This window comes from Urocampus carinirostris, chromosome 18 (genome assembly GCF_059441175.1).
Source record: "Urocampus carinirostris isolate Australia breed hairy pipefish chromosome 18, RoL_Ucar_1.0, whole genome shotgun sequence".
Taxonomy (NCBI): domain Eukaryota; kingdom Metazoa; phylum Chordata; class Actinopteri; order Syngnathiformes; family Syngnathidae; genus Urocampus; species Urocampus carinirostris.
The window spans coordinates 22,063,849-22,089,354 of NC_142366.1; the positions used below are offsets into that span (position 1 = coordinate 22,063,849).

Here is a 25,506-nt window from a genome sequence, read left to right on the forward strand (position 1 = left end):
AACTTACCTTCTATTTGAGTCCATGTTGTTTTGGAGGTGAACTTTAACCTCTTTGAATGAGAGAAAAAAATGTCCATTAGGGCGTTTTTTTAATTGTACATTTGAAAAATAGTGACGACAGAGGCACTTCTTGAACGTCTTGATCTTTAACTTCGAATGTTTTCTAGAAAATCTTGAACATGTTACAAACTATTTTGTCTCGTGGACCTGCGTGAGGAATTGTTCACCGGTTGCCCTGGGCAACCAGCCACAAGGGAGACCGTCAACAAAGTCAAAGACGGAAAAGTATTCATCATTTATAAATTAAACAAATACATAAATTGAATTAAGCCCTCTTAAAAAAATAGTGCTTGAGCTGCAGCTGTTTAAAATACACAATATCAAGCAACAGTTTAAGATAGAATTGGTCATACAGTATAATACTTTACACAGGGTTGGGTAGGGTTACTTTAACTGGATTACTTTCAATTACTTTTGGATTACTCCAATACCAAATATGCTAATAAAAGACAAAAGAAACTAAATATGAAAAAAATGATGACTCACAACACGTGGTAAGCTTTCTCTCCTGGCTTTGATCTCTTTGATCCCCTGCTAAACTAACATAAAATGCGACAGAAACAAAATGAAAATAAATCCAAACAGCTTGCCAACATCATTTTTGCCGTTCCATGTATTCCGTTACTCCCCAAGCCTGCACAAAATGTAGTCATTTTATTCATATTTAGTTTCTTTTGTCTTGTATTAGCATATTTGGTATTGGAGTAATCCAAAAGTAATTGAAAGTAATCCAGTTAAAGTAACCCTACCCAACCCTGACTGTACACAAGTCAAATGTTTTTTGAAAGTGCTTCCTTTGATAAATCCTCTTAATACCGTTTGTCCTTATTTGTTTTTTCTCAAAGGCAATTATTCTGGATGGGTCAAAACACGTTTTCATTTAGTTTTAAATGGTATTGCATTTTATCAATGTAGTTCTTTTGAGATAGTTAATATTAAAGGTTAAAAAAAAGTATATTGGTATTTACTACTATATTTAAAAGCCGGGTGTTAACTATTGGGGTCTTCAGAAAATTGATTTGTGAATTATTTATAACCACAAGGGTGTGCTAAAGCTGCTGCCTATCCTCCTTTTCTACTATACAGTAGAGGTAAGATCGGGCCCAAAAAAAGCACCCGAGCCCGACGCAGGCCCGAGGGGTATTAAACCCGACCCGGACCGAGCCCGACTAATTAACTGGATTTGCTGGCCCGGCCCGAGGGGGCCCGAAATTACATATTTTATTTATAAGGAGGGGTGATTTATGATAACAAATTAAACTCTGCCTTTTGTTACAACATCTAGGCCTAAGTTAAATAAAACTGTATAAACATTTACATCTTTTATATTTCTGTGTCTGCACTGCAGATGTTACATTAAGCGACAATCTGTCATTGACGGGTTTTTTTTTTTGAGGTAGCGAAAACATTTAAGGGCGTCCGTCATTTTGACGACTTGATCATTGGGCCATAATCCACAGCAGCAGTAGTAGTACGTCCTTAAGATTTTAGCGCAGCACTTTCATTCAGGGGGTGTTGACGTGTTGTGCCCTTTTCCGACTCCTATGCAAATTCCCCCCGCCCCTGATCGTATTCTATATAAAACGCTTATTAAAACAATAAAGCGAGCTAATTATAATAATTGGGAGATCCTAGTCTATATAACGCGTTTATTTAAACAATAAAGCGTGATTTTATTCTGCAAATTGCGTTTTTTAACGCGGATGAAAATGTCACCAACGTCAATGTACGCTTCCGACAAAAGCGATCGTATTCTATATAAAACGCTTAATAAAACAATAAAGCGAGCTAATTATAAGAATTGGGAGATCCTAGTCTATATAACGCGTTTATTTAAACAATAAAGCGCGATCGTATTCTACAAATTGCGTTTTTTAACGCGGATGGAAAAGTCACCAACGTCACTGTACGCTATGATTTCCGCAATCACAACTAATTGTACACAAATAATATTTATTTGATTTACTATATTCCTTGGTCTAGTATCCATACATAGTTTAAGTATATATTTTTAATGAACATATATTTATAATTATTAATTAATTTTAAAAAAAAAAAGCAGGACCGAACCCGACCCGACCCGACCGTATGACTGACATTTCAGGCCCGACCCGGCCCGAAATTGCCTCGGGTTCGGGCTCGGGCTCGGGCCATAAATCTTAGGTCTACTATACAGTACTTGTTAATTTTTTTGTGGGTTTTTCCTATTTATTTCTATAGACACCGTAATTAATGTCTGACAGGGTATTTGTGAAAAAGTTGCACTGAGATGTCCGAAGTCGTCTTTATTTTCATTTACATCAAATAAATATAAGGAAGGGCAGCACGGCGGAGCAGTGGTTAGCGCATGTGCGGCACAGGTCATGTCTTGGGAACCTCCTGCGTGGGTTCAAATCCAGCTCCAGACTTCCTGTGCGGAGTATGTATGTTCTCACCGTGCTTGCGTGGGTTTCCCCCGGGCACTCCGGTTTTCTCCCACATTCCAAAAACATGCATTTCAGGTGAATTGGCCGGTCCAAATTGTCCCTAGGTGTGAATGAGCGAGTGAGTTGTCTGTCCCCGTGTGCCCTGCTATGGGCTGGCAACCAGTTCAGGGTGTCCCCTGCCCACTGACTGATGATTGCTGGGATGGGCTCCAGCACCCCCGCGACCCTACTGAGGATAAGCGGTGTAGCTAAGGAGATGAGATGAAATATAAGGAAGAACAAGACAGTGCCACGGTTGCCCATGGCGCCCAATTGCCCCGCCCGTTTTGCGCCATCTGCGGCTCGTTGACTGATTGGATTTCCTCCTATCTAAGCTCAGTGCTCTCACTCACTCGTTGTCAGTCCGTCAACGAACCTCTGCACCTGCAAGACGTGTGTTTTGACTCTGTCCGGTTTTCTGCTTGTTTTTCCTGTCCGGTATCGTTCCCGTCTATTTTATCCTGTTTAATATCGATCTCCAGTATCATTCCCGGCTACTTTGTTCTGTTTGATATCGATCTCCAGTGTCTGGTAGCGTTCCCGCCTAGTTTGTCCTGTTTAATTTCGATCTCCGGAGTCTGGTATTGTTTCTGTCTATCTCGTCCTGCTTGTTATCGGACTCCAGTCTCCAGTGCCTGATATCAATCCAGTCTGTCCCTTCCTGTTTGGTATCGATCCCTTCTGTCCGATATCTGCTCGTGCAATTGGTATCGATCTCGTTGGCCTCTGGCTTCCTGTCGTTCCACGCCAGACTGCTGCCTTACCTCTTCTGCCCAACGTTCGTCAAATCACACGTTTGGGTTAACGTGCATGACTGCCCCATTTCCCGTAAAATAAAGCTTGTGTGAGAAACGTCACGCATCTGGGTCCTCCTCTTGTTCCGGTTCTTGACAGACAGGGAGCTGAAATTGCCTAGTTATTTTTTAAATGGCACTACTGTGTCTTTTCAAAACCATTGCAGCTGGGAGTCATCATTTTTAATCTTTTGTTAATAAAAATGATGGTAAAACTTAACTAAGAATTCTCCCACAAAAAACACTCAACTTTTTATGTTTTAATTTTAGAATGATTTTGTTGTATATATTCTGTTCAGTTATGTTGAATGTTATTGTTACCCTTTATGTTTGTAAAAATGGCATTTTTAAAAAAAACAACAAACGTAATTCAACTGATTAATGAATATTTTCCTTGATGGCACAAGAAAAGACATGCAGAAATATAGATATAGATACTTTATTCATCCATGTAGGGAAATTCATACTTCCAGCAGTATCCTTGTGTTGAAAATAAAACAATAAAATAAAAGGAATATAATACATAAATACCCAATGTAACGTGTTGATATAGAGTATTTAAATAGTGTTACATAAAATACAACCTTGAAATAAAAAATAGGGTAATATGCAATGTGGGGGTGTGGTTTAATGTGGGCTTTTACTCCCCTGGGTGGAGTTAAAGAGCCTCATGGCATGAGGAAGAAATGATCTCCTCAGTCTGTCCGTGGAACAAGACTGTGACAGCAGTCTGTCGCTGAAGCTGCTCCTCCGTTTGGAGATGATGCTGTGTAGTGGATGTGATGAATTGAAAGTGATACAAGAATGTAAATTCCACCTCTTTTTATGGAAGAGACCGTATGGAATTTATTTATATTCGCCAGTTTGTATATGATCATTTTTTTACTACTTTTATAGCTAAATGTGCAAAATACTTTTTTTTTAGCTCCGAATGTGCTAAAAGATTTCAAATTTTTGGGGTCCGAGTACCTGACCCTCCCCCACCTCAAAAGAAAATCTATGTATGTTACTGGAACTAGTGAACAAAATACACACTTTATTAAAAATGACATGTATTTTAAAATCAACCACTGTGATAAAAATCCATTCATCAATTTTCTGCACCCCTTATCCTCATTAGGGTCACAGGGCTGTATGAGCTTAAACGCACATAATCATAATCCCTAAAGGCAGCTTTATTTGCAAACTTATATTGACAGCCAATTAATTTTATTCTACTGGGATAATACAGGTTACAGTATTGTAGTGTGACATCAGGTTAACATCAATGTCTTGTAATAAACATGGACAAAAACTACAACTTAAAAATGTACTTCCTATAAGTTTTCATATTCAAAAGCAGCAGCACTATCAGCCTCCAGGAAGGTTCCAGGTTGGTGCATAAGGTCAATAATGTAGCAAGACGGCTGTGAGAAGTTTTCGTTGCTACCGGGATCTCCCTTAGAGAGGATTACTTCATTCCAAGCTCGGTTGTAGTCACCTCGAACCAGGGTGCATCTCAGGCCGATGCAATCGGCCAAGTACTGCAGGAATAATTACAGATAACTTTGGGTGAGTGTAACAAGGCATGAATATCATACCTTGAAAAGAAGCGCCCTGTGGCAATGGAATCCTTTGCTGATCATTCCAATGGGGATGACGTTACACTGCAGTTTCCAACGGAGTTCCTCCAGATGCTGCACCCATGCAAATGAGTCTAGTTCTTCCTTTTCTACCGCTCCGCCCATGACTTCGTTGACAAACCTGATACCACAACAGATTGAATTCAAATTGGGTAAGAGTCCTCTGTTTCCTTAATCACTGCAATGTTTTTTACAAAATAGTCACCTAGCCAAAGCAACATATTGTTCTTGTTCTTCATTCAAAGGCTCAATGGACTCTTTCACCTCTTTAACCAGAAGCGGTAACGCAGTGTCATCCAGCACTTTCCAATTTCTCTCTTGACTACACTCTGACTGGGCATCATCTTTCTGCTGCACCTCATCACTCATCCTAAAGTGATAAAAATATGAATATAAGAACCCTTTTTGGAGTACATCATACCTGTCAACCTCCACGGCTCCATGCCCTTACAAAATGTTGTGTTTTCCCCTACAAGATACAAAATAATCTTGCACCATATTTTTTTGCAAGCGTGTTTATTTATGTAGTTTAACATGTTATATTGAACATGTGTTTCGTTATATCATATATATTGTTATTTAACATTTTGTTGTAAGATACCGAGTTGCTCGACATAAAAAAGGTTAAAAAATTAAGTAGCGTGGACATTCACCGTAGAAGAAAATAATACATGCAAATAGAATTTGCAATTAGAAGTTTTCTTATTCAAATTATGAATTCATTATTTGCATTAAATTATTGTTGGTAATATACTGGTTAAAGGGATAACCACAAATCTGTCTTTTTTAATTTTCTCCTTTTATACTTTTTTTTTTTAACTTCTTTATACAACATAATAATTCGTAATATAATGCATCAAAGCAAGTGAGACGTTTGAGAGCCGGCTCTGATTAATAAGTTGAGCCGAAAAAGCCGGTTCTCTAAAAAGAGACGGACTTCCTTTCACTACATAACTACCACATGAAATCCAAGGCTGCAGACGCATGCGCACAGTAGCATGAAACCGCTCACTTCGTTTGCATCGGGAAAAAAACGATACCGAGATAGCGGGGAACTCGTTTGACTTGATTGATTTGCCGTTTCGTGATAGTCGGTGTATACTGTATGGTACTCATAATAGACAAATTTGCGTTTTTCCGTACAGATTTTGTTGTACGTCATACACGTCTTAAAATGCATAATAAACGTACTTTGTACGGCAAAAACATACAGGTTGACAGGTATGAGTACATCTTTCCAAATGTTTTGGTTAAACTGGACTGGACACTGCATAATGGCTTTTACCATTGGTCACCAACCTTTTTTAAGCTGAGAACTGCTTCTTCATGACTGATTATTGCAAAGGCCTACCAGTTTGATATTGATATTTAAAGTTCAGTCGACAGTCAAATAGGGATGGAGGACATTAATGGATTTTGAACTTCTAAGGAGAACAGGAGAGACCTAACCTCAGATCAGATATTCTAACCTCTTCTATTGACCCTTTGCACACACACGTGACCACACCGTGACGGACGGTAGTAAACCGTAGTAAACAGTGGACGAGGCCAGTAAACAATAGACAACAACAAGATCAGTTACACTATTCAACATTGACTGGTCAAATGACTATTGTGCAGCCGTCAGATAAGGTGGCTCACCTTGTCAGAAAGCACAAAAGGCGCTATTTGGAGAAATTGATGATAGCATTAGCAATCAGTGTTCCCTCTAAGCTGCGCGCGTGCGCAATTGCGCACTGCTTGCACATTCTCAGCGCACAAGGAAATCTAGCCAGCGCACAAAAATGAGGGCTCAAAATTACTAATTAAAAAGCGTCTTAAGTCAAAGTTACAGTGCATGAAGGTAAAAATACACGGGTTCCCCTGACGTTGTGTCCTAAATGCGGTATTTTGAAGTCGAGTCGAAGTAGAACGAAGTTGAGTAAAGTTAGTAGAGAACCGGCTTCTTCGGCTCGGCTCACTAAAAGGAACCGTCTCTTTCAGGCCCTAAACGGCTCTTCAGGTTGTTTTTGCTTCTTTAATCCCAACATGACCAAACATTATGTAAAATTATGCACAACATGGCTTAAATGAAGGGAGGAATAGAACAAAAAAGAAAAAAATACCAAAATGAAAAAGTAGTGAAAAGCTGAGAAAAAAAGAAACAAAACGGAGAAAAAAAGGAAGGAAAAGTTTAGAAAAAAAGCCAAAAAAAAAGAAAAGAAATGTAGGAAAAAAGCAAATAGAGAACAAAAAGAAAAAAGTAACAAAAAAGTAGAAAAAAACCACGGAAAAAAAAGAAAAAGTTTGTGTTGCATTCAAATCATTTCCAATGATATCAAGTGAATCTTGTTGCCAACATTGTACTTCCACTAAAAAATGTGATTAAGTACAGTTCTGTATCTTACAATCGACTAAATAAGCCCCCAAAAATGTTAATATCATGTGACAAAATATATCAGGAAATAAAAAGAAAGGGACATCTTGTGAAAGAATTGTAAGAATAAACGACGTTTGTAGGCCGTACAAGCTTTGCAATAGTACATGAGTCAATTCATTCAAAATAGAAAAATTATTTTGCATTGCCGGAAACTCCGCAAAATGTAACTTGATGTCAAGTTTTGGACATGTTTGATAATGAATTATGTCGCCACACTTGTGATTATGGTTGATCACTGTTGTTTCAAGCGTTGCTCACCGACTGTGTGAACGCTCAGACCCGTGGAAAATTACAGGGAACATTGTTAGCAATGCTAGCTACAGAGTGATGCAGTCTTTCTCCTGACGTATTCACACATCTAAAGAAACTGTCCAGTCTGCCTGACTTCAGTCCACACGATCTGCACCACTGTATTGTACATGCAGTATTCCCATGCACCGGTGCTGATCTATACACTTATAAAAGTCTGGATGCTTACCAGTTCTTTGTATCTGGTATGTGTTGCTGTTCTTCGTTTTGCCGCTTCGTTGTACCTCCATCCTAAATTGTCTAACTCGTGGAAACAATAATAAAAGGACTTTGTCTTTAAATTTTAAGGGAATGTAATAGAACGGATTTTGCTCTTTGTATAAAAATCACTTTTGAACATGTTGAAAATATTTAATTTGGCGAAAGGACATTTTATCTTCTGAACATTTTTCTCTCATTTTATACGTTGATAATGCTTTATGCGAGAGCACGTAACAGTTTTCAATATTTGTGATATTTGGGAGATAACTGTTTCAAATCCTTTGTTAATCACAATAAAAGCAGTAATTTACGTAGTATGAAATGGCAACAATATGCCACAAACTTGGCTAATTAGCACTAGCTAACTTATTATTTTGATTGTCTTTGACGTGACTCGTACGTACTTAACATGAAATTGCCGGAATCATACATACTTTGTATAAATGTTCACTGCAAATCCTAGAATACTGGAGGGCTGCCACCAGTCTTCTGTCTTCATCAAAAGTCAAGTCAAGTCAAATTTATTTATATAGCCCTTAATCACAAAAATGTCTCGAAGGACTGCACAGGATTACAGTTACAAAATTACACAATTACCTGATCTTAAAAGGGATACAATTCCAAATCGGGCTTAGAAGCTTACCCACCGCACAGGAATAGATCACCATGGTAAAATATGGTGGTTATGTTCTTCTGTCGTAGTTATTGTTTTTTGTTTCAACTCATCTACTTATTCAACTGCCGTGCACTCAAGTGATCCTTGCCGTCCATCTTTGCTCTTATTCTGCCGGAGAAGGCAACGTGATGTCACGTGCAAAGGGTCAATAAGCCCTCCCTGGGGCCTTTTTTGTTACATCTCCTAAGTTACAAAAGACACATCTACCCCAAAGGGTGTGGATATTAAAGAACATGATTGGCTGACAGTGACAATGATGTAAACAGTGCATAATATTCAGAACAAGTAACAGTGCACAGTAATAATAACAAACTGGCATCCAATGCAATCTCCTTTGAATGTGTACAATAATAAAACAGAAAAAACTGATCAGATATATAGTTCTGAAATAAAAAATCTAATGTTGTTTCTGTTATTACAACAGTATGTCCTTATTAGGTTCTTACTATAAAACAATAGGAGTGGGGGTAATAGGCTTAGCCAACCACCAAAGCATTTGTTTATATTCTATGTACAGCGACCTTTGGTGTCCTTTGAAATAAACGGTATTATTAATACAATTTCCTAAAATAGGCAGCTAAGAAATTATAAATATACTTAATAAACCAAATCTTAAAGGATGTATCCGCAGTATTAATAATGATTTACCACATGGGTAAATACGATTTAAGATGCCAGTTAGAAATCATGCTACTGCTTAAAATCTCTATAAATCATTTTTAATTGTTTACATTTTCAAATTTTGTAGGAATATCACATTGATCACAATGATTGCTGGTGAGCTATTTTCTGAACAGGTCCTCGGACTGGGTGCTCTTTAAAGGGACACTGTGTAATATTTAACCATTATGTCGCTGCATGGTGTAGTGCAACTGACAATGTTGCTGCAAAGCACAAGGAAGAATACAAACTATTGCGACTCAGTTACAAAAACGCACCATTTCTCTTCCAATTATTTTGTTTTGCACAGCCATTTGCAAAGTTTTTAGGTACTCTTGAAAGTAAGATAGTGGACAAATATGTTGGCTTTCTTTAAGTGAGGCTCATGTTATGCTAAAAAAGAAAAGAAAAAAAATAAGGAAATTTCGATGCCTTCGAGTTTTTATATGTATTATGTATTTATGCTTATCATTCAAATCAATTCTGTTTTTATAATAAATTACGTTTTTTTTTTTTCAACACTAAGAGGTGTTAAATAATACACAATGCCCTTTTAAGGGACCACCGGTGCCCAATTGGTAACCGCTGGCTTATACAGACACGTTTTCATAGTGATTTGGGGTTCATACTCGCTTGCGTTGACAACTATGACGGGACGGAGTTGGTTCACTGGTTGCATGCACAACTCCTCTAAGGTCAAAAACTTCTGACAAAAGCTAACCTGTAAGAGGCATTGTGTTTGGCATCAGTAAGCTAATATATACATAAGTAATATATATGATGCACACACCTTCCCAGTGTCGTAGAAGTTATGCGCGATGAGATCAGTGGTGGCCAAGTATCCAAGAAGGCCATATTTGAGAGAAACGTTGTATTTGAGCAAACAGATCAAGGCAAACTCTGTGAACTTGTTCCTTCGATTAATTGACTGGGTTATTTCTTGAAGGATGTCTAAAGCTCTGAAAAACACAAACACATAAGATGGTACTACACTGCCCTCGGATGGCAAATGAAATTGTCAAAACAATCACAAGGGATTCAACTGTGAATATTCTCCATAGGTACTTTTGTCATAAAAATACAGTAAATTCCAGACTACAGAGCACACCTGATTAAAAGCCATGTGCGCAAATTCAAGAAAGAAACTTTGTTTTTGTAAAAGCCGCACCTCGTTCAAGTAAATTTCTTATATTTTTTTAAAATCAGCTGGAAATTGTCTAGTCCAAAGAAATTAACACACTATGTTGTAATTAAGACACACGTTTGCGGACTGTATCCACTGCTGTCAATCTTTATCACCTAGCTCAACAGTCAATATTGATTACATTCGCACTGCAGGAGTGCGCCAAAAACATTCTCTTAACAAAACTTGATGTACCGTACTGATAAAATTAAGAACCCTATACAATCAACAGCCTGTAGACATTCAGAACCATAAGACTGATCTCCAAACCCTTGCACATATGAAGAATTGATAGGAGACCAAGTATTGCTACTACTACATAAAAAATCATGATACATACATTCCTGGAATATTTATAACAAGTAGCGTCGACTGATTGAATGTTTGAGTGTGGTAGCAGGTGACTGAATTCAGGCCATAGCGGGCCAAAAACGTCATATCAGGTTGTTATCAGTCCGATAACTGTCAGCCCGATGAGTACCCCTCCTTCTTTAGTAACTAGTGTAAGGATTTTTTTATGTACTGGACTGTCTCAGAAAATTAGAATATTGTGATAAAGTTCTTTATTTTCTGTAATGCAATTAAAAAAACAAAAATGTAATACATTCTGGATTCATTACACATCAACTGAACTATTTCAAGCCTTTTATTATTTGAATATTGCTGAATTTGGCTTACAGCTTAAGAAAACTCAAAAATCCTATCTCAAAATATTAGAATATCATGAAAAAGTATACAAGTAGGCTATTCAACTAATCACCTGAATCATCTAATTAACTCGAAACACCTTGCGAGGGTTTCCTGAGCCTTAAAAACACTCAGCTTGGTTCAGTAAACTATATCACAAGTATGGGGAAAACTGCTTATCTGACTGCTGTCCAGAGGACCATCATTGATACCCTCCATCAGGAGGGTAAGACACAAAAATAAATTTCTCAAAGAGCAGGCTGTTCACAGAGTGCAGTTTCAAAGCATATCCACAAAAAGTCTGTTGGAAGGGAAAAATGTGGCCGGAAACGCTGCACAACCAAGAGAGATGACCGCAGCCTTAACAAAATTGTGAAGAAGAGCCGCTTCCAGAATTTGGGGGAGCTTCAAAGACAGTGGGCTGAAACTGGAGTCCAAGTATCAAAAGCCACAGTTCACAGACGTGTCCGGGAAATGGGCTACAATAGCCGTATTCCCATGGTCAAGCCACTTCTGAACTCAAGACAACGGAAGAAGCGTCTGACTTGGGCTATGGAGAAGAAGCACTAGACAGTTGCAGAGTGGTCCAAAGTCCTCTTTTCAGACGAAAGCAAGTTTTGCATTTCATTTGGGAGTCAAGGCGCCAGAGTCTGGAGAAAGGCTGGAGAGGAGCAAAATCCAAGTTGCTTGAAATCCAGTGTGAAGTTCCCACAGTCAGCAATGGTTTGGGGAGCCATGTCAGCTGCTGGTGTTGGTCCACTGTGTTTCATCAAGTCCAGAGTAAATGCAACTGTGTACCAAGAGATTTTAGAGCGCTACATGCTCTATGGAGATGAGGATTTCATTTTCCAGCATGATTTGGCACCTGCCCACAGTGCCAAAACCACCAGTAACTGGTGCACTGACCATGGCATCACTGTCCTTGATTGGCCTGCTAATTCCCCTGACCTGAACCCCATCGAGAATTTGTGGGGTATAGTTAAGAAGAAGATGAAAGACACCAGACCTACAAATGCAAATGAGCTGAAGGCCGCTATCGAAGCATCCTAGGCATCAATAGCACCTCAGCAATGCCACAGGCTGATTGCCTCCATGCCACGCCGGATTGATGCAGTAATCCGTGCAAAAGGATTCCCAACCAAGTACTGAGTGCATCAATGGACATTTTCAAATATTTGATTTAGTTTTGCTGTTATAAAATTATTTTTTTACTTGGTCTGAGGAAGTATTCTAATATTTTGAGATAGGATTTTTGAGTTTTTTTCAGCTGTAAGCCAAAATCAGCAAAATTCAAATAATAAAAGGCTTGAAATAGTTCAGTTGATGTGTAATGAATCCAGAATGTATGACATTTTTGTTTTTTTAATTGCATTACAGAAAATAAAGAACTTTATCACAATATTCTAATTTTCTGAGACAGTCCAGTATATACCATGTTGTGGAAAATAGACTTGAATTTGTAGAATAGAGTTGCATACATTTAGAAAGAAATGTAGAAAGACTTGCTTACAGTGTGACAGAATGTTGACATCATTTCGGGAAGGTCCTTGGGACCTTCAAGGACTCTCTGAGCAAACTGAGGCGAACAACATGTCCTAATAAGGGTACGACAGCATCTTCCTTGTTGTTACTGAGGACTAGGGCCGCCTTTTGGGTTGTACTCAAACTGAAGCTAAAAAAGCGTTGTTATGTCTGGAGTTCTCTGAGTTTCTTTGGGATGACGAAATAAAGACCTCCCCCTCATGGCAGGCTTTGGTGTACTTTATTAAATCACATAAGAAGACTTAAAAGATTATCGAACCTGCATTTTCTCCTACAACCACAGCCATATCCCCCGTGGGAGGTGGCTAGAGTCATTTCTGACTCTTTTTGGGAGATTCAGAGGAGGGGATTCCAGCCCCCTCGCTCAACCCAACTGAGGTGTTGGGAGTCATTAGGTGACCAAACCCCCCAATTCCAACCCTTAAATGCTGAGCGCCAAGCAGGGAGGCAATGAGTACCAATTTTTTTAGGTTTGACTCGGCCGAGGCTTGAACCAGCGACCTCCCAGTCTCGGAGCGGGCGCCCTAAAATGTTTTACATTTTTTATGTAGTTGTAGCAAAACCTGGTCTTCTAACCTCAGTGGAACTGTTTAAATCTAAGCTTAAAACACACTTCTATTCTATAGCATATGAATAACCTATGTTTTATGTTGACAATATCTGTGTATTATTTGCCCTCATGTAGGTTTTAGAACAGGGGATGGTGTCATAATAGTCTGTGGTTTGCAATAATCTGTGGTCTGTGCAGCCCTTTGAGACTCTTTGTGATTAAGGGCTATACAAATAAACATGACTTGACTTCTCTCTAGAACTTTGTCATGTGCACAAGGGTTGGGAGAGCTTAAGATCGTTCGCATGGCTCTGCATGTCTACAGGATGTTGTGATTGTGTGGGCTTCCGAATTTTAGTCAGGACAGTACTTTGATTGAATGTTTTTGTCACAACCCTGCGTTAATACTACAGTAAATTTAATTGAAATTGACTGCAGCGCTAGTTGACTAAGAATGCAGCGCTTAAAATGTAGAGAGAAAATAGCAGCTTGTAGTTCGGAATTTTTAGGGAGGTTGAATGCATATTTTGCTGAGTCGGTATCTTACCCAAATTTGCACATCTCCATAGCTGTTGGCTCATCCTTTGAGCAAACACTGATTGCCATACATGTGCAGCGTAACACTTCCATGTCACTGGAATGCAGCAAAGTGACCATTGGTTCGAGACCCTCAGCCTCTCGCAGCTATGTTGAAAGACATTCGGATTTTAGTTTGTGTATTGTACTGCAATGCCATTCATAAATTAATGTTTATTCCGGCATTGGGTATTTTATTCCATTCGGTCTCTTCGAATTTACAAGGATTGTTGTATGAAGAAAACTGAAAGCCAGGTGTCTTAACTAAATCAGACCCATAAAATTTTCTTTGCATTGTGAGCATACATCAAAGGCACAAAAAGTAAAAATATGAACGAAAATGGGGTAAGCCTTTTTTTTTTTTTGCACATGGCAGTAACAATATTCTCATTTTGGGTGTAAAATCTGCAAGAATCACCCGTTTTTGCCCAATTCAAGGTTAATAACTAAGAAACTTGGCAAACATTACAAAGTGTGTCAACATAGTTATGGATCTTGGAGTTTTTTAGCCGTTGACGGCAAGCAGTCAATCATCAGTGTAAAATACAAGGCAAAAAGTCTATCTTTTTTAAAGAATATGTGTGCAGTGCATGTTCAAACTCATGGCCTATGGGCAAAATGTGGCCCGCCACATTATTTTATGTGGCCCGCAAGAGTTTAAACTGTATGAGCCTCTGAAAAGAATAGTACTTCAATATAAATGTCAAAGAGTGGAATTGAGAAATGAGACTGATAATAATGTCCAAGTAGATTGTCATTTTGTTACACAGTGATACCTCAATGCATTACCTTAATCTTTTAATTTGCAATATGAAATCACCCCAAAAACACTTAATTTGTTCCTGGCCCCCCCAAAAATTTCAAATTAACCCTATATAACTTTAAAACACATCTCACTTACAGTTAAAACACATCCAGATAGTAATTGAACATAAATATACAGTCATAAGATACATAAGATAAATAATGTCTGTAAATTATCATAACTTGTATTATCTGTCGTATGTCGGGCAGAATTTCGCATCTCAAATTTATCGTAGTTCGAGTAGCACATGTTAGAGGTATCACTGTATTTATTTTTAGTATATTTTATATGTGTGGTGACACTTTTCAATGCAACTGTAAATTGTATAACATGCATTATTATATAACTAACTTGTGTCCTTGCGTCTTCCTCAAATGCCAGTTCGCAGATGCAGAGCAGGGTGCTGATCAGAACTTGCGTATCGGGCGATTTCAATGGCTCCACCAGCGCCGGCAAGACCCCCTGTGCAATGACTTCACAGCGAATGGCTTCCAGTCCCCCCAACCTGCCGAGTAACGTTATGGTGTTGGCCAGGACTCTGGGGCACGTGTCTTCAAGCCTCTGCACGAGCGCCTCAGGTGCCCCCGCATTAAATACTTCCCTACCATAGCGATACAAAAAAATGATTAATGCGCACATACCTGTAGGATATTCATGCTTACTATAACATTCTGAGGGAATAAAAAAGCCATAGGGTGACAAATCTCTTTACTCAGAACTCTGCAAAGGAAACTGACAAAAATTAAACCTATAAAATACCATAAATTCCAGACTACAAGCCGCTACTTTTTCCCAACATCTTAAACACTGTGGCTTTAAATATAGTACAGAATAGTCTTTTTTTTCCGTGGCAGCACCGAGATAAATGCGAGCTGATCTTTTCCACAACACATGCGCTCTAAATACAAAACACCTCGATGATATCAGAAATTAATTGACGTTACTGCCAACATTATTCCTAAAATGCGTTGTAGAATCCAAACGGGAGGTTTTTGTACTGTACTTCATTAAGTATTTACAATGTACTCACTAACAATCACAAAGTTGTTGCACGGTGCATGCGTTTCACATCATTGAGCACCTGGACTTGTACGCAATCTACTATTACCTAAACATGACTTGACTATTTCAGTTTTTTCACCCACAAATCAAGTCCTGAATTTATATGTCCGATTTGAAGAGCAGTGGGACGTATCAAAAAGGCTACACATCTCCTTTCGTATAATCTGCTTGAAGTTTCCTTTAATCCTCATGAAACGTTAACAAGAAAATGCAATTTGGTCCATTACCGCAACAACCCCCAATGACAACAACACAAAAATACATGTCTGTGTTGCAATTTGGCACTATTCTCCACAGTATGCTTGCCCTGGTGCTGCAGTCGGAAACTATAGTGCACACATTTTATGGTACGCAAGAAGTAAATACGTGCTCGTTTTTGTAATCGCCATCTTGGATGATCGCATGATCCGAAAACACGTGACGTAACCACTCAAAGCAGAACTGAAAACGATAACAGCGATAGGTGTTAGTTCCAAAACTTCCCCATGCAACCGCGGCAGGTGTGCGCCAGGCTTAAAATTTAAGAAATGGACCAGAAGGAATTCATTTATATGGCTTTTGAAACCAGTGGCTTAAAATTAGGTGAGGCTTGCACAGTACAAATACAAAATTGAGTTTCTTTTTTAAATTTGAGCATGCAGCTTTTAATGCTTTGGGGCGGCAGTGGCTCAGGAGGTCGAGCGCTCATCTTGGGATCAAGAGATCGCAGTTCGAATCCCGGCTCCTCCGTGTTACATGTCGAAGTGTCCCTGGGTAAGACACTGAACCCCTAATACCCCCAATATGCAGGTTAGCGCCCTACATGGCTGCACGGCCGCTATTGGGAAATGTGAAGCACACTGTAAAGCGCTTTGGGAAGTCTTGACTTGAAAAGCGCTATATCAATGCAGATTATTTCATTTCATTGCTCTCTGTAGTTTGGTATTTACGGTAATCTTGTCAGGCTCTTACATAGTATTAAACTGGTCTCCAGATGTTAGGTTGACAAGTCCCTGCATTGCATGCTCTATAGTCACCGGACACTTACTCTTCAGTAACCTAACCACCACAGGTATGGCACCTGAAAAAAAAGACCAAAATCAAATAGGCACTTGAGGTCGTCAGTTTCATTGAATTACCTAAATCTCTGAAGAGGTCCTTGCTGGGCTGAAAGGAGCTCAAGAAAGCAAAGGCTTGGCAACTGAATGCCTTCACACTATCACTGCTCAAGGACAGAAGGTCTACCAGAATCTTCTCGATCCTCTGCTCATGCAGGAATGGGTGGATGGCAGCTATAGACATTTAGTGATGCAAAACACAGATATGAACAAAATGTACTCAAGGGGGTCGATAGTTTTTGTTCTTACGGTTCTGAGAAGCACTGGCTATGCACTTAATAGCGAAAACCTGGATTTCGACTGTGCCGTTTTTAAGTAAAGCGGCTGCTTGGCTTTCAGACCATTTGTAGTTGAGAAGGAGATCGATAACAATTGAAAGGCCGCCTCCATTTTGTATCACGCGGAAGCTCTGGAAGTCGCACATACAGTTGGAAAGAACCAGGAAGGTCTCGACGTGTAGGTCAGATAAATCCTGGCAGATTTAGAAACACAAGAGATACCATTCCAAAGGTTTGTGTTGATTTTGGAAGAAATTATGTCCACTAAAGTATTAGAACACAAAACACTTAGGCAAAGGGTCACTAAATCTGGTCCTCAATGTTTTCCTATTCTCTACCCTTTGAGCCAGTAGTCTCAAACATGTGGCCTGGGGGACACTTGTGACCCACGAGATGATAGTTCAAGGGCCCCGCCTTAATATGAGAATTTAAAGGGACAGTGTGTATTATTAAGTGCCTCCTGGTGGTAAAAATACTTTCAAGAGCAACATTGATTTAAAAGAAATAAGCTTCAAAACACAAACAATGACATAAACATGAATGTTTTAAAATACCCATAAGTCAAGATATTGACTTTTTTTAAAACATATATATGCGTGGTGACACTTTTCAATCCAACTGTAATGTATGAGACTTGAACTATTTGTGTTCTTTAGTCTTCACAATGCTGTCTGTTATCCCGCGTTTGCTTATACAGATGCTGCCCTACTTACGAACGAGATGTTCCGGACGTAGTTGAATTTGTTCGTAAGTTGCTTCAGCGCTATATTTTGGATGTTTAAGGTTTATAAAAGTATGTTTAAGGCTTGTATAAGTAACCTGTATTGTTTTTGTACTAAAAAATAAACATTATGCTCTATAATGATAAATAAAGTTTCACTTACTTTTAGAAGATGGGCTTCAAGAGTTAAGCTACTTCCTCCTCCGTGGTAGAAAGTGACCCAAAAAAAACGAACCAACCATTTTCTCAACAGTACCAAGCTACCGTATTCCACTTTCGTTTCAAATGAAGTGGCTCGCCTCCTCTTTATACTTTAAACCAACCATATTGAATGGATGCACAACATATTAAACAATAAAAATGTCAAAGTTCTTAACGCGCTTGAGATACAGTATAGTATGTTTACACACGAAGAGGGAAGAGAAAGCGGATTTCTTCTTCGGGGTGGATGCTGGGTGAGCTCTCACAGCGCCACACGTCGGTAGCGGCAGAAAGAAGCACTACAGTTCTGTCCTGTACTCGTAAAAAGGTGCACACAATACAGAATCTAACTTACAGCAATGCCCGGATATTTCTCGACATCCCGAAAAAATATCCGTACATCTGAGCCCATCACAGAGCAAGTGCATTTAAACTAAAACTTGTGCACTCTTGTCAATGTTAGTCATTTAGGTCGACATTGAATCAGAAGTCATTGGGGAACTTCTGGGGTGAGTTGGCTGAGCTGAGAGAACAGGGAATAGGGCAATTTTTTTACAACTTCTACTTTTTGTTTTATACTTCACATTTGTGTCTCACATATTGTTGATTGTTGAGTTTTTAGCTTTAATGTTTGAAGCCTTAAAATATGACAAAAGGTCTTGGGAGGACAATACTTTCGCTAGACACTTCCAATTAAGTATTTCACTTGACCCATCCATCCATTATCTGCACCGCTTACCCTCAGTAGGGTTGTGGGTGTGCTGGAGCCCATCCCAGCTGTCTTCGGGCAGTGGGCAGGGGACACCCTGAACTGGTTGCTAGCCAGTCTCAGGGCAGACAGAGACAGACAACTCACTTGCTCATTCACACCTAGGGACCATTTGACACGCATGTTTTTGGAATGTGGGCGGAAACCCTTGCAAGCATGGGGAGAACATGCAGACTCCACACAGGAAAGCAGGTAGCTGGATTTGATCCCATGACCTCAGAACTGTACCGCGGATGTGCTAACCACTCAACCACCGTGCCGCCCTTACTCAGCCCGACAATTGTAAAAAAAAAATTCTGGTTTAAAATCAGAAAAGACCTCAAATTCATAACTTCCTCTGGAACTTGATGTTTTTGAAAATGAAAATAACACAAAATATATGTTTGAAGCCTGAAATATGGCATTATGTCAAAAGGTTCTTGCGGGGGCAGTATTTTTGCAAAGTATTGAAGGCCATTTGTCGTAATTATTTTGTTATAATGTCAAAGCGATAGCAGAAGGGAGTGAATAAGGGAAAAGTCCAGAGCAGGTGAGACCAATGTTCCCTCTAAATTTCCACGGGTCTGAGCGTTCACACAAAGTCGGTGAGCAACGCTTGAAACAACAGTGAGCAACCATAATCCCAAGTGTGGCAAGATAATTCATTATCAAACATGTCCAAAACTTGACATCAAGTTACATTTTGCTGAGTTCCCGGCAATGCAAAATTATTTTTCTCTTTTGAATGAATTGACTCATGTATTATTGCAAAGGTTTTACAGCCTACAAACGTCATTTGTTTTTACAACAATTCTTTCACAAGATATACATTTCTTTTTTTTTCTGATATATTTTGTCGCATAATATTAACTTTTTTGGTGGCTTATTTAGTCGGTTGTAAGATACAGAACTGTACTTAGTCACATTTTATACTGGAAGTACAATGTTGGCAACAAGATTCACTTGATACAATTGGAAATTATTTGAATGCAACACAAACTTTTTCTTCTTTTTTCCGTGTTTTTTTTTCTCCTTTTTTTAAATTCCTTTAAAAAAAAGTCTCATTGTGTTTATTTTTTCCGAGCTGTTACTTTTTTCTTTTTGTTCTCCATTTACTTTTTTCCTACGTTTCTTTCTTATCTTTTTTTCTGGCTTTTTCTAAAATGTTTCCTTCTTTTTTTCTCTTCCTTTTGTTTCTTTTTTTCCCAGCTTTTCACTACTTTTTAATTTTGGTATTTTTTTTCTTTTTTGTTCTATTCCCCCCTTCTTTTAAGTCATTTAGTGCATAGTTTTACATAATATTTGGTAATGTTGGGATTAAAGAAGCAAAAACAACCTGAAGAGCCGTTTAGGACCCGAAAGAGCCGGTTTCCTTTTAGTGAGCTGAGCCGAAGAAGCCGGTTCTCGACAAACTCTACTAACTTTACTTTTCAACTTCGTTCGACATTGACTTCAAAATACCGCATTTAGGACACAACGTCAGGGGATCCCGTGTATTTTTACCTTTATGCACTGTAACTTTGACTTAAGTCGCTTCTTAATTAGTAATTTTGAGCCCTCATTTTTGTGCGCTGGCTAGATTTTCTTGTGCGCTGAGAATGTGCGAGCAGTGCGCAATTGCGCACGCGCGCAGCTTAGAGGGAACACTGGGTGAGACCACAATCTTTTTTCGTAAATCTACGTAGGGACTCTGATGACTTTACCAACCTGATTCTTAAGGATCCCAATCAGGTCATCAAACACCCGTTCTTCCCTGAAGGTGCCTTGTGACTTTTCCCAAACAGCGAGTGCCTGCAGTGTTCTTAAAGCCAGGTGCTGAATGGTATTGAAGTCAGACTTAAGCAGTATGAGAAGTTGTCGTACCCCCTGTAACTCGATGACCGTCGGGCAAACTTCCGTATCCTTCGTAAACATGAGATCATATTAAGCATTGAAAGCAGTTAGTCTTCAAATCCCATCTCAGATTTCTAAGTGAACCACCTGAACCAAGTTGAGGATTGTATCCAGAGAGTTCCTCTGAACATCTGGGTCTGCACTGGACAGGAGGTGGACTAATAGTGGCAGACCCTTGTTGTCAATGATCTGCTCCTGGCAGGATGAGTTTATGGATAGAGAAGACAGGCACATGGTCCCAAATTCTTGGACAACGGTGTCTTATTGACAGAGAAAATGTAACATTAAGAATGCAAAGTTGGTAAGTTAAGGAAAGATTCATGATTTGAGAGTGAAAACTTACCACTGAGTGAAATCTTGTCGATGATTGATGGAATAACATCCATGTTTTGTAGGGTGCCCCTGGCTACGGCTTAAAGTGATGACACAACTGGAATTAAAGACCTTTTCAGACTGCACTTAGTCATTGTAGATGACTCAATGCCATGCTTGTTCATTAGGAAAGATTTTAGGGAAAAAATGATTGCCAAAAGGAAAATGATTTTTTTTAATGGGGAAAATTAAAAAGTGCTGGACAGTGCATAATAATGGAGTCCGATTGCCCTGGCGCCCAATTAGCGGCTCGTTGACAGATTGGCTTTACGTATATTCAAGCTCAGTGCTCTCACTCCTCCTTTGTCAGTCCGTCAACGAACCTCTGCCCCGCAAGACATGAGTTTTGACTCTGTCCTGTTTTCTGTTGGTATTTCCTATCCGGTATTGTTCCCGTTCATTTTGTCCTGTTTGAAATCTGTTTCCAGTTTCGTTCACGTCTCGTTTGTCCTGTTTATTTTCGATATCCTGTTTTGATATCAATCCTGTCTGTCCCGTCCTGTCCGGTATCGACCCCATCCGTCCGATATCTGCTCGGGCATTTGGTATCAATCTCGTCGGCCTCTGGCTTTTTATTATTCCACGCCAGACTGCTGCCTAACGTGCGTGACTCCCCATTTCCCGTAAAATAAAAGGTTTGTGTGAGAAACGTCACGCATTTGGGTCCTGATCCTGTTCCGGATCATGACAAATGGTTAAAGAAAATTGGCAACCCTGGTGGAGTCGTGTCAACGGTATTTACAATTTCTTACAATTACTAGCTAATCCATCATGTTTTGAGTATTTAAGAAATAGCATGTTTATATGACAGTGAATTTATTTTTGCTTATGATTTAAAAGGACTATGTGTTATTTAGGGCATCGTAATCTTCATCCATTAAAAAAAACAATGAATAAAAAGCATAAATACATGACTATCATGTAAATGTGAATTATTTTAAATACTGGTAGGTAGAGAAATTTTCATTTATTTTACATATCATGAGCCTAACCTACAAAGACCTGACAAAATTGTTCACCATCTCCTAAGTGTACCCCTAATTTTCTTCTATTTTCCCCTTTTTTTCTTTTTTCATTTTTTCATTTTTCTCTTATTATTCACTTCTTTTTTTCTTGCTTTTATGTTTTAGTTTTTCTTTTTTTCTCTTTCAACTTTTTTTTCTTATTTTTTACCTTCTGTGATTTTTTTCTCCCTATTTTCATTTTTTTTTTCATTTTTTCTTTTCTTATTTTCGTTTTGCCCAATTTTCGATTTTCTTTCTTTTCTTTTACTTCATTTTTTTTTCTTTTTTAACAAACGGCTCAGCAGAAATATGTGAAGAAAAATGGTTCACTTTGGTCACTTTGAGGTTCTGTAGTTTGTATGCTTATTTGTGCTTTGCAGTACTAATTTTCAGTTTCACTTCACAATATAGTGACATCTAGTGGTTAGACATTACACACTCTCCCTTTAAATCGATATTGTTTTTTTAAAAGGTTCTGTACAGAATTTGGAACTTTTCTCCTCGCCGATGCCATCATCTGGCTTGTGTCATCATTGCAGCCTTTATCAAGCTCGTTCATGATGCTCGTGCGAAGTAAATACGCTAGAATAAACTCTTCTTTTTGGGGGTTTGGGTTGGCGTTAGGAAAGTATTTGAAACAAGCCATTTGCTACTTTTAACATTTACATGTAACATCAACAAAAATTTACGATGACTTGCATAGTCACTCTCCAACCTCCCCCCATGTCCTCCTACCTTATGTGTTGCGCATCCCAAACAGCTCTGCTAAAAGATAAAGCAGATAGGCCCAGTGAAAAAAATAATTATAAAGGGTCTTTGAACTTAGTTGCGCATGGCTAACACCTACTAATGGGGTAAAATATTCTACTTTCAACTTCTTAAGGACAATTCAAAGGACGCACCCCATCTTTAAAACGCATTAAGTTATTTTTCCCAGTAGGAGGTGCTAAATAACACTTTCTTTTCAATATCGCATAAGCTTTGTTCTTCATTTCACCTTCAAAGGTTTGATATTTTTTAGGTTTTTTTCGGGGGGGATTTGTTTTTTGTGTGTTATGTGCTCATACCTGTCAACCTGTACGTTTTTGCCGTACAAAGTATGTTTATAATGCATTTTAAGACGTGTACGACGGACAAGAAAATCTGTACAGAAAAATGCAAATTTGTCAATTATGGGTACCATCCGGTATACACCGACTATGACGAAACGGCAAATCAATCAAGTCAAACGAGTTCGCCGCGGTAGCCTCTATCTCTGTATCGTTTTTTTTCCGTTGCAAACTAAGCGAGCGGTTTGATGTTGTGAGAGGAAGTCCGTCTCTTTTGAGAGAACCGGCTTTTTCGACTCAACTCATTAAAGAGAGACGGCTCTCAACCGGCTCACTTGCTTTGATGCATTATATTACGAATCATTATTGTTGTATAAAGAAGTTAGGAAAAAAAGGAAGTATAAAAGGAGAAAATGAAAAAGACAGGTTTGTGGTTATCCCTTTAATCATTATATTACCAACAATAATTTAATGCAGAAAATGAATGAATAATTATAATAAGAACATGTATTAATCTACTTAATTATATTTGCATGTATTTTTCCCTTTACAGTGAACGTCCAAGCTACTTAATTTTTGAACCTTTTTTATAATAAACCCCATTCATGTCGAGCAACTCAGTATCTCACAACAAAATGTTAATTAACAATATATATGATATAACGAAACACATGTACGATACAACATGTTAAACTACATAAATAAATACGTTTGAAAAAATAATGGAGTAAGATTATTTTGTAAGGGAAAATACGACAGTTTCTAAGGGCATGGAGCCGTGGAGCTTGACAGGTATCTTTTTTTTTTAAGTGACGTGATTTGACTATCAAAACTAAAATTAAAAATATTTAACAATTTCCACGCATGGGACCACGTAAACAGGGTTGGGTAGGGTTACTTTAACATGATTACTTTCAATTACTTTTGGATTACTCCAATACCAAATATGCTAATAAAAGACAAAAGAAACTAAATATGAATAAAATTACAAAATTTTGTGCAGGCTTAACGGAATACATGGAACGGCAAAAATGATGTGGGCAAGCTGTTTGGATTTATTTTCATTTTGTTTCTGTCGCATTTTATGTTAGTTTTACCGGAGGCAAAGAGATCAAAGCCAGGAGAGAAAGCTTACCACATGTTGTGATTCATAATTTTATTCATATTTAGTTTCTTTTGTCTTTTATTAGCATATTTGGTATTGGAGTAATCCAAAAGTAATTGAAAGTAATCCAGTTAACCCTACCCAACCCTGCACGTAAGCCTGTGTGACGTCATAAAACGATGGCTTACCGTTAGTCGACAAGACTCCTATTCCAATCATGGCATTGCGTCTAATGTTGCAGTTGGTGTGATTGATGAGCTCACAGAGAGAAACTAATGCCCCCTGCTCCGTCAAATAAACTTTGTTGAAATCTCCTAAACATGAGGAGAGAAAGGACACAACTCAGAACTAACAGACGTCCACGAGGATGGTTAATATCGTTTGCGGATACCTTCCTCCGCAAAAGCATAAACGGCTTCGCATGCTTTGATTAAAATGTTCTCTTCTGGGGATCTCAGTAGAATAACCGCAGTTGCGGGTGTCTTGAAGCTGACTTGACGGGCTTCAAACTGTGAGATATCAAAGTAAGACAAGACTCCATTGCAGGGGGAAAAAAATAGAATTAAAATAGTGCCTCACCTTATCCACAGACTCGGAACTACATGACGTATCGTTTATCTTATCTCTCCTCCCCATTGTGTCACCTGTAAATGTGCATCTTTGATTTAATTAAGGTCATATTTTTCATTTTCTTTTTTTCGTATGAATATTAAATAATTGATTTTCCGCCAGTCGCCCTTGCTTTAAGCGTTCACGATTAAGAAGCAGTGTAAAAATACGACCGTGACGATTGAGTTTGTGTGACGTCATCACGCTACCGTGGTGACGTCGAAATGTCATTTAGCGTGTTTTTGATTTTGAATTCTTCGTTTGTAATTACTACAAAACATATTTACAGTAAAAGTGAATATATGTATACATATACCGTAAAATTCAGACTCTGAGGTGATTATAAGCCACACCTAGTACATTTTGAAAAGGAAAAAAAAGCATTTAGAGAGAGAGAGAGAGGAGAAAAGCTTTTTGTACTAAACAAGGAGAGAGAGAGGTGGGGGGGAAATAAAAAAGAGAGAAAACAGTAAAGAGCGACAGGAATACAGAGAGAGAGAAATAAAGAGAGAGAAATAAAGAAAGAGAGAGAGAAGGAAATAAAGAGAGAGGGGGAATGAAACAGGAGAGAGAGAGAGACATTAAAAGAGAGTGAAATAAGGAGAGGGGGGAATAAAGACAGAGAGAGAGTGAAATAAATAAAGAGAGAGGGGGAAATAAAGAGAAGCAAACAAGGAGAGAGAGAGGTGGGGGGGATAAAAAAGAGAGAGAAATAACGAGAGAGAGAAACAAAGAAAGACAGAGGGGGGAATGAAAAAAGAGAGAGAGAGAGAGAGAGAGAGAGAGAGAGAGAGAGAGTAATATAAGGAGAGGGGGGA

The 25,506-nt window shown here is 38.6% G+C and overlaps 2 protein-coding genes across 7 annotated transcripts in view; both read right to left on the reverse strand.

Moving 5' to 3' along the window:
* LOC148348647 (armadillo repeat-containing protein 3-like) overlaps positions 1 to 142 on the reverse strand; it is a 29,671-nt gene extending 29,529 nt beyond the window's left edge. Inside the window, exon 1 of the mRNA XM_088322785.1 lies at positions 8 to 142. The gene's annotated coding sequence lies outside the window, so the exon portion shown is untranslated. The remainder of the gene's footprint in view (positions 1 to 7) is intronic.
* Positions 143 to 4,325: 4,183 nt separating this feature from the next.
* On the reverse strand, positions 4,326 to 24,862 carry LOC148348648 (armadillo repeat-containing protein 3-like). Of its 6 annotated transcripts, none has more exons than XM_088322780.1 (16): positions 24,659 to 24,861; positions 24,471 to 24,588; positions 24,343 to 24,393; positions 20,893 to 20,961; positions 20,637 to 20,809; positions 20,364 to 20,558; positions 16,958 to 17,180; positions 16,730 to 16,882; positions 16,563 to 16,671; positions 14,901 to 15,150; positions 13,716 to 13,852; positions 9,997 to 10,165; positions 9,836 to 9,927; positions 5,147 to 5,311; positions 4,900 to 5,062; positions 4,326 to 4,842 (listed from the first exon to the last, which is right to left on the reverse strand). In XM_088322780.1, the coding sequence occupies exons 1-16, from the start codon at positions 24,713 to 24,715 to the stop codon at positions 4,636 to 4,638; spliced, it is 2,331 nt and encodes a 776-aa protein (XP_088178906.1). In that variant the 5' UTR covers positions 24,716 to 24,861; the 3' UTR covers positions 4,326 to 4,635. The 6 variants fall into 6 exon arrangements, with proteins under 6 accessions (XP_088178906.1, XP_088178905.1, XP_088178908.1 ...); XM_088322779.1 differs by having other exon boundaries at positions 24,268 to 24,393; XM_088322782.1 differs by lacking the exon at positions 24,659 to 24,861 and having other exon boundaries at positions 20,893 to 20,979; positions 24,471 to 24,548.
* Positions 24,863 to 25,506: the final 644 nt, after the last annotated feature.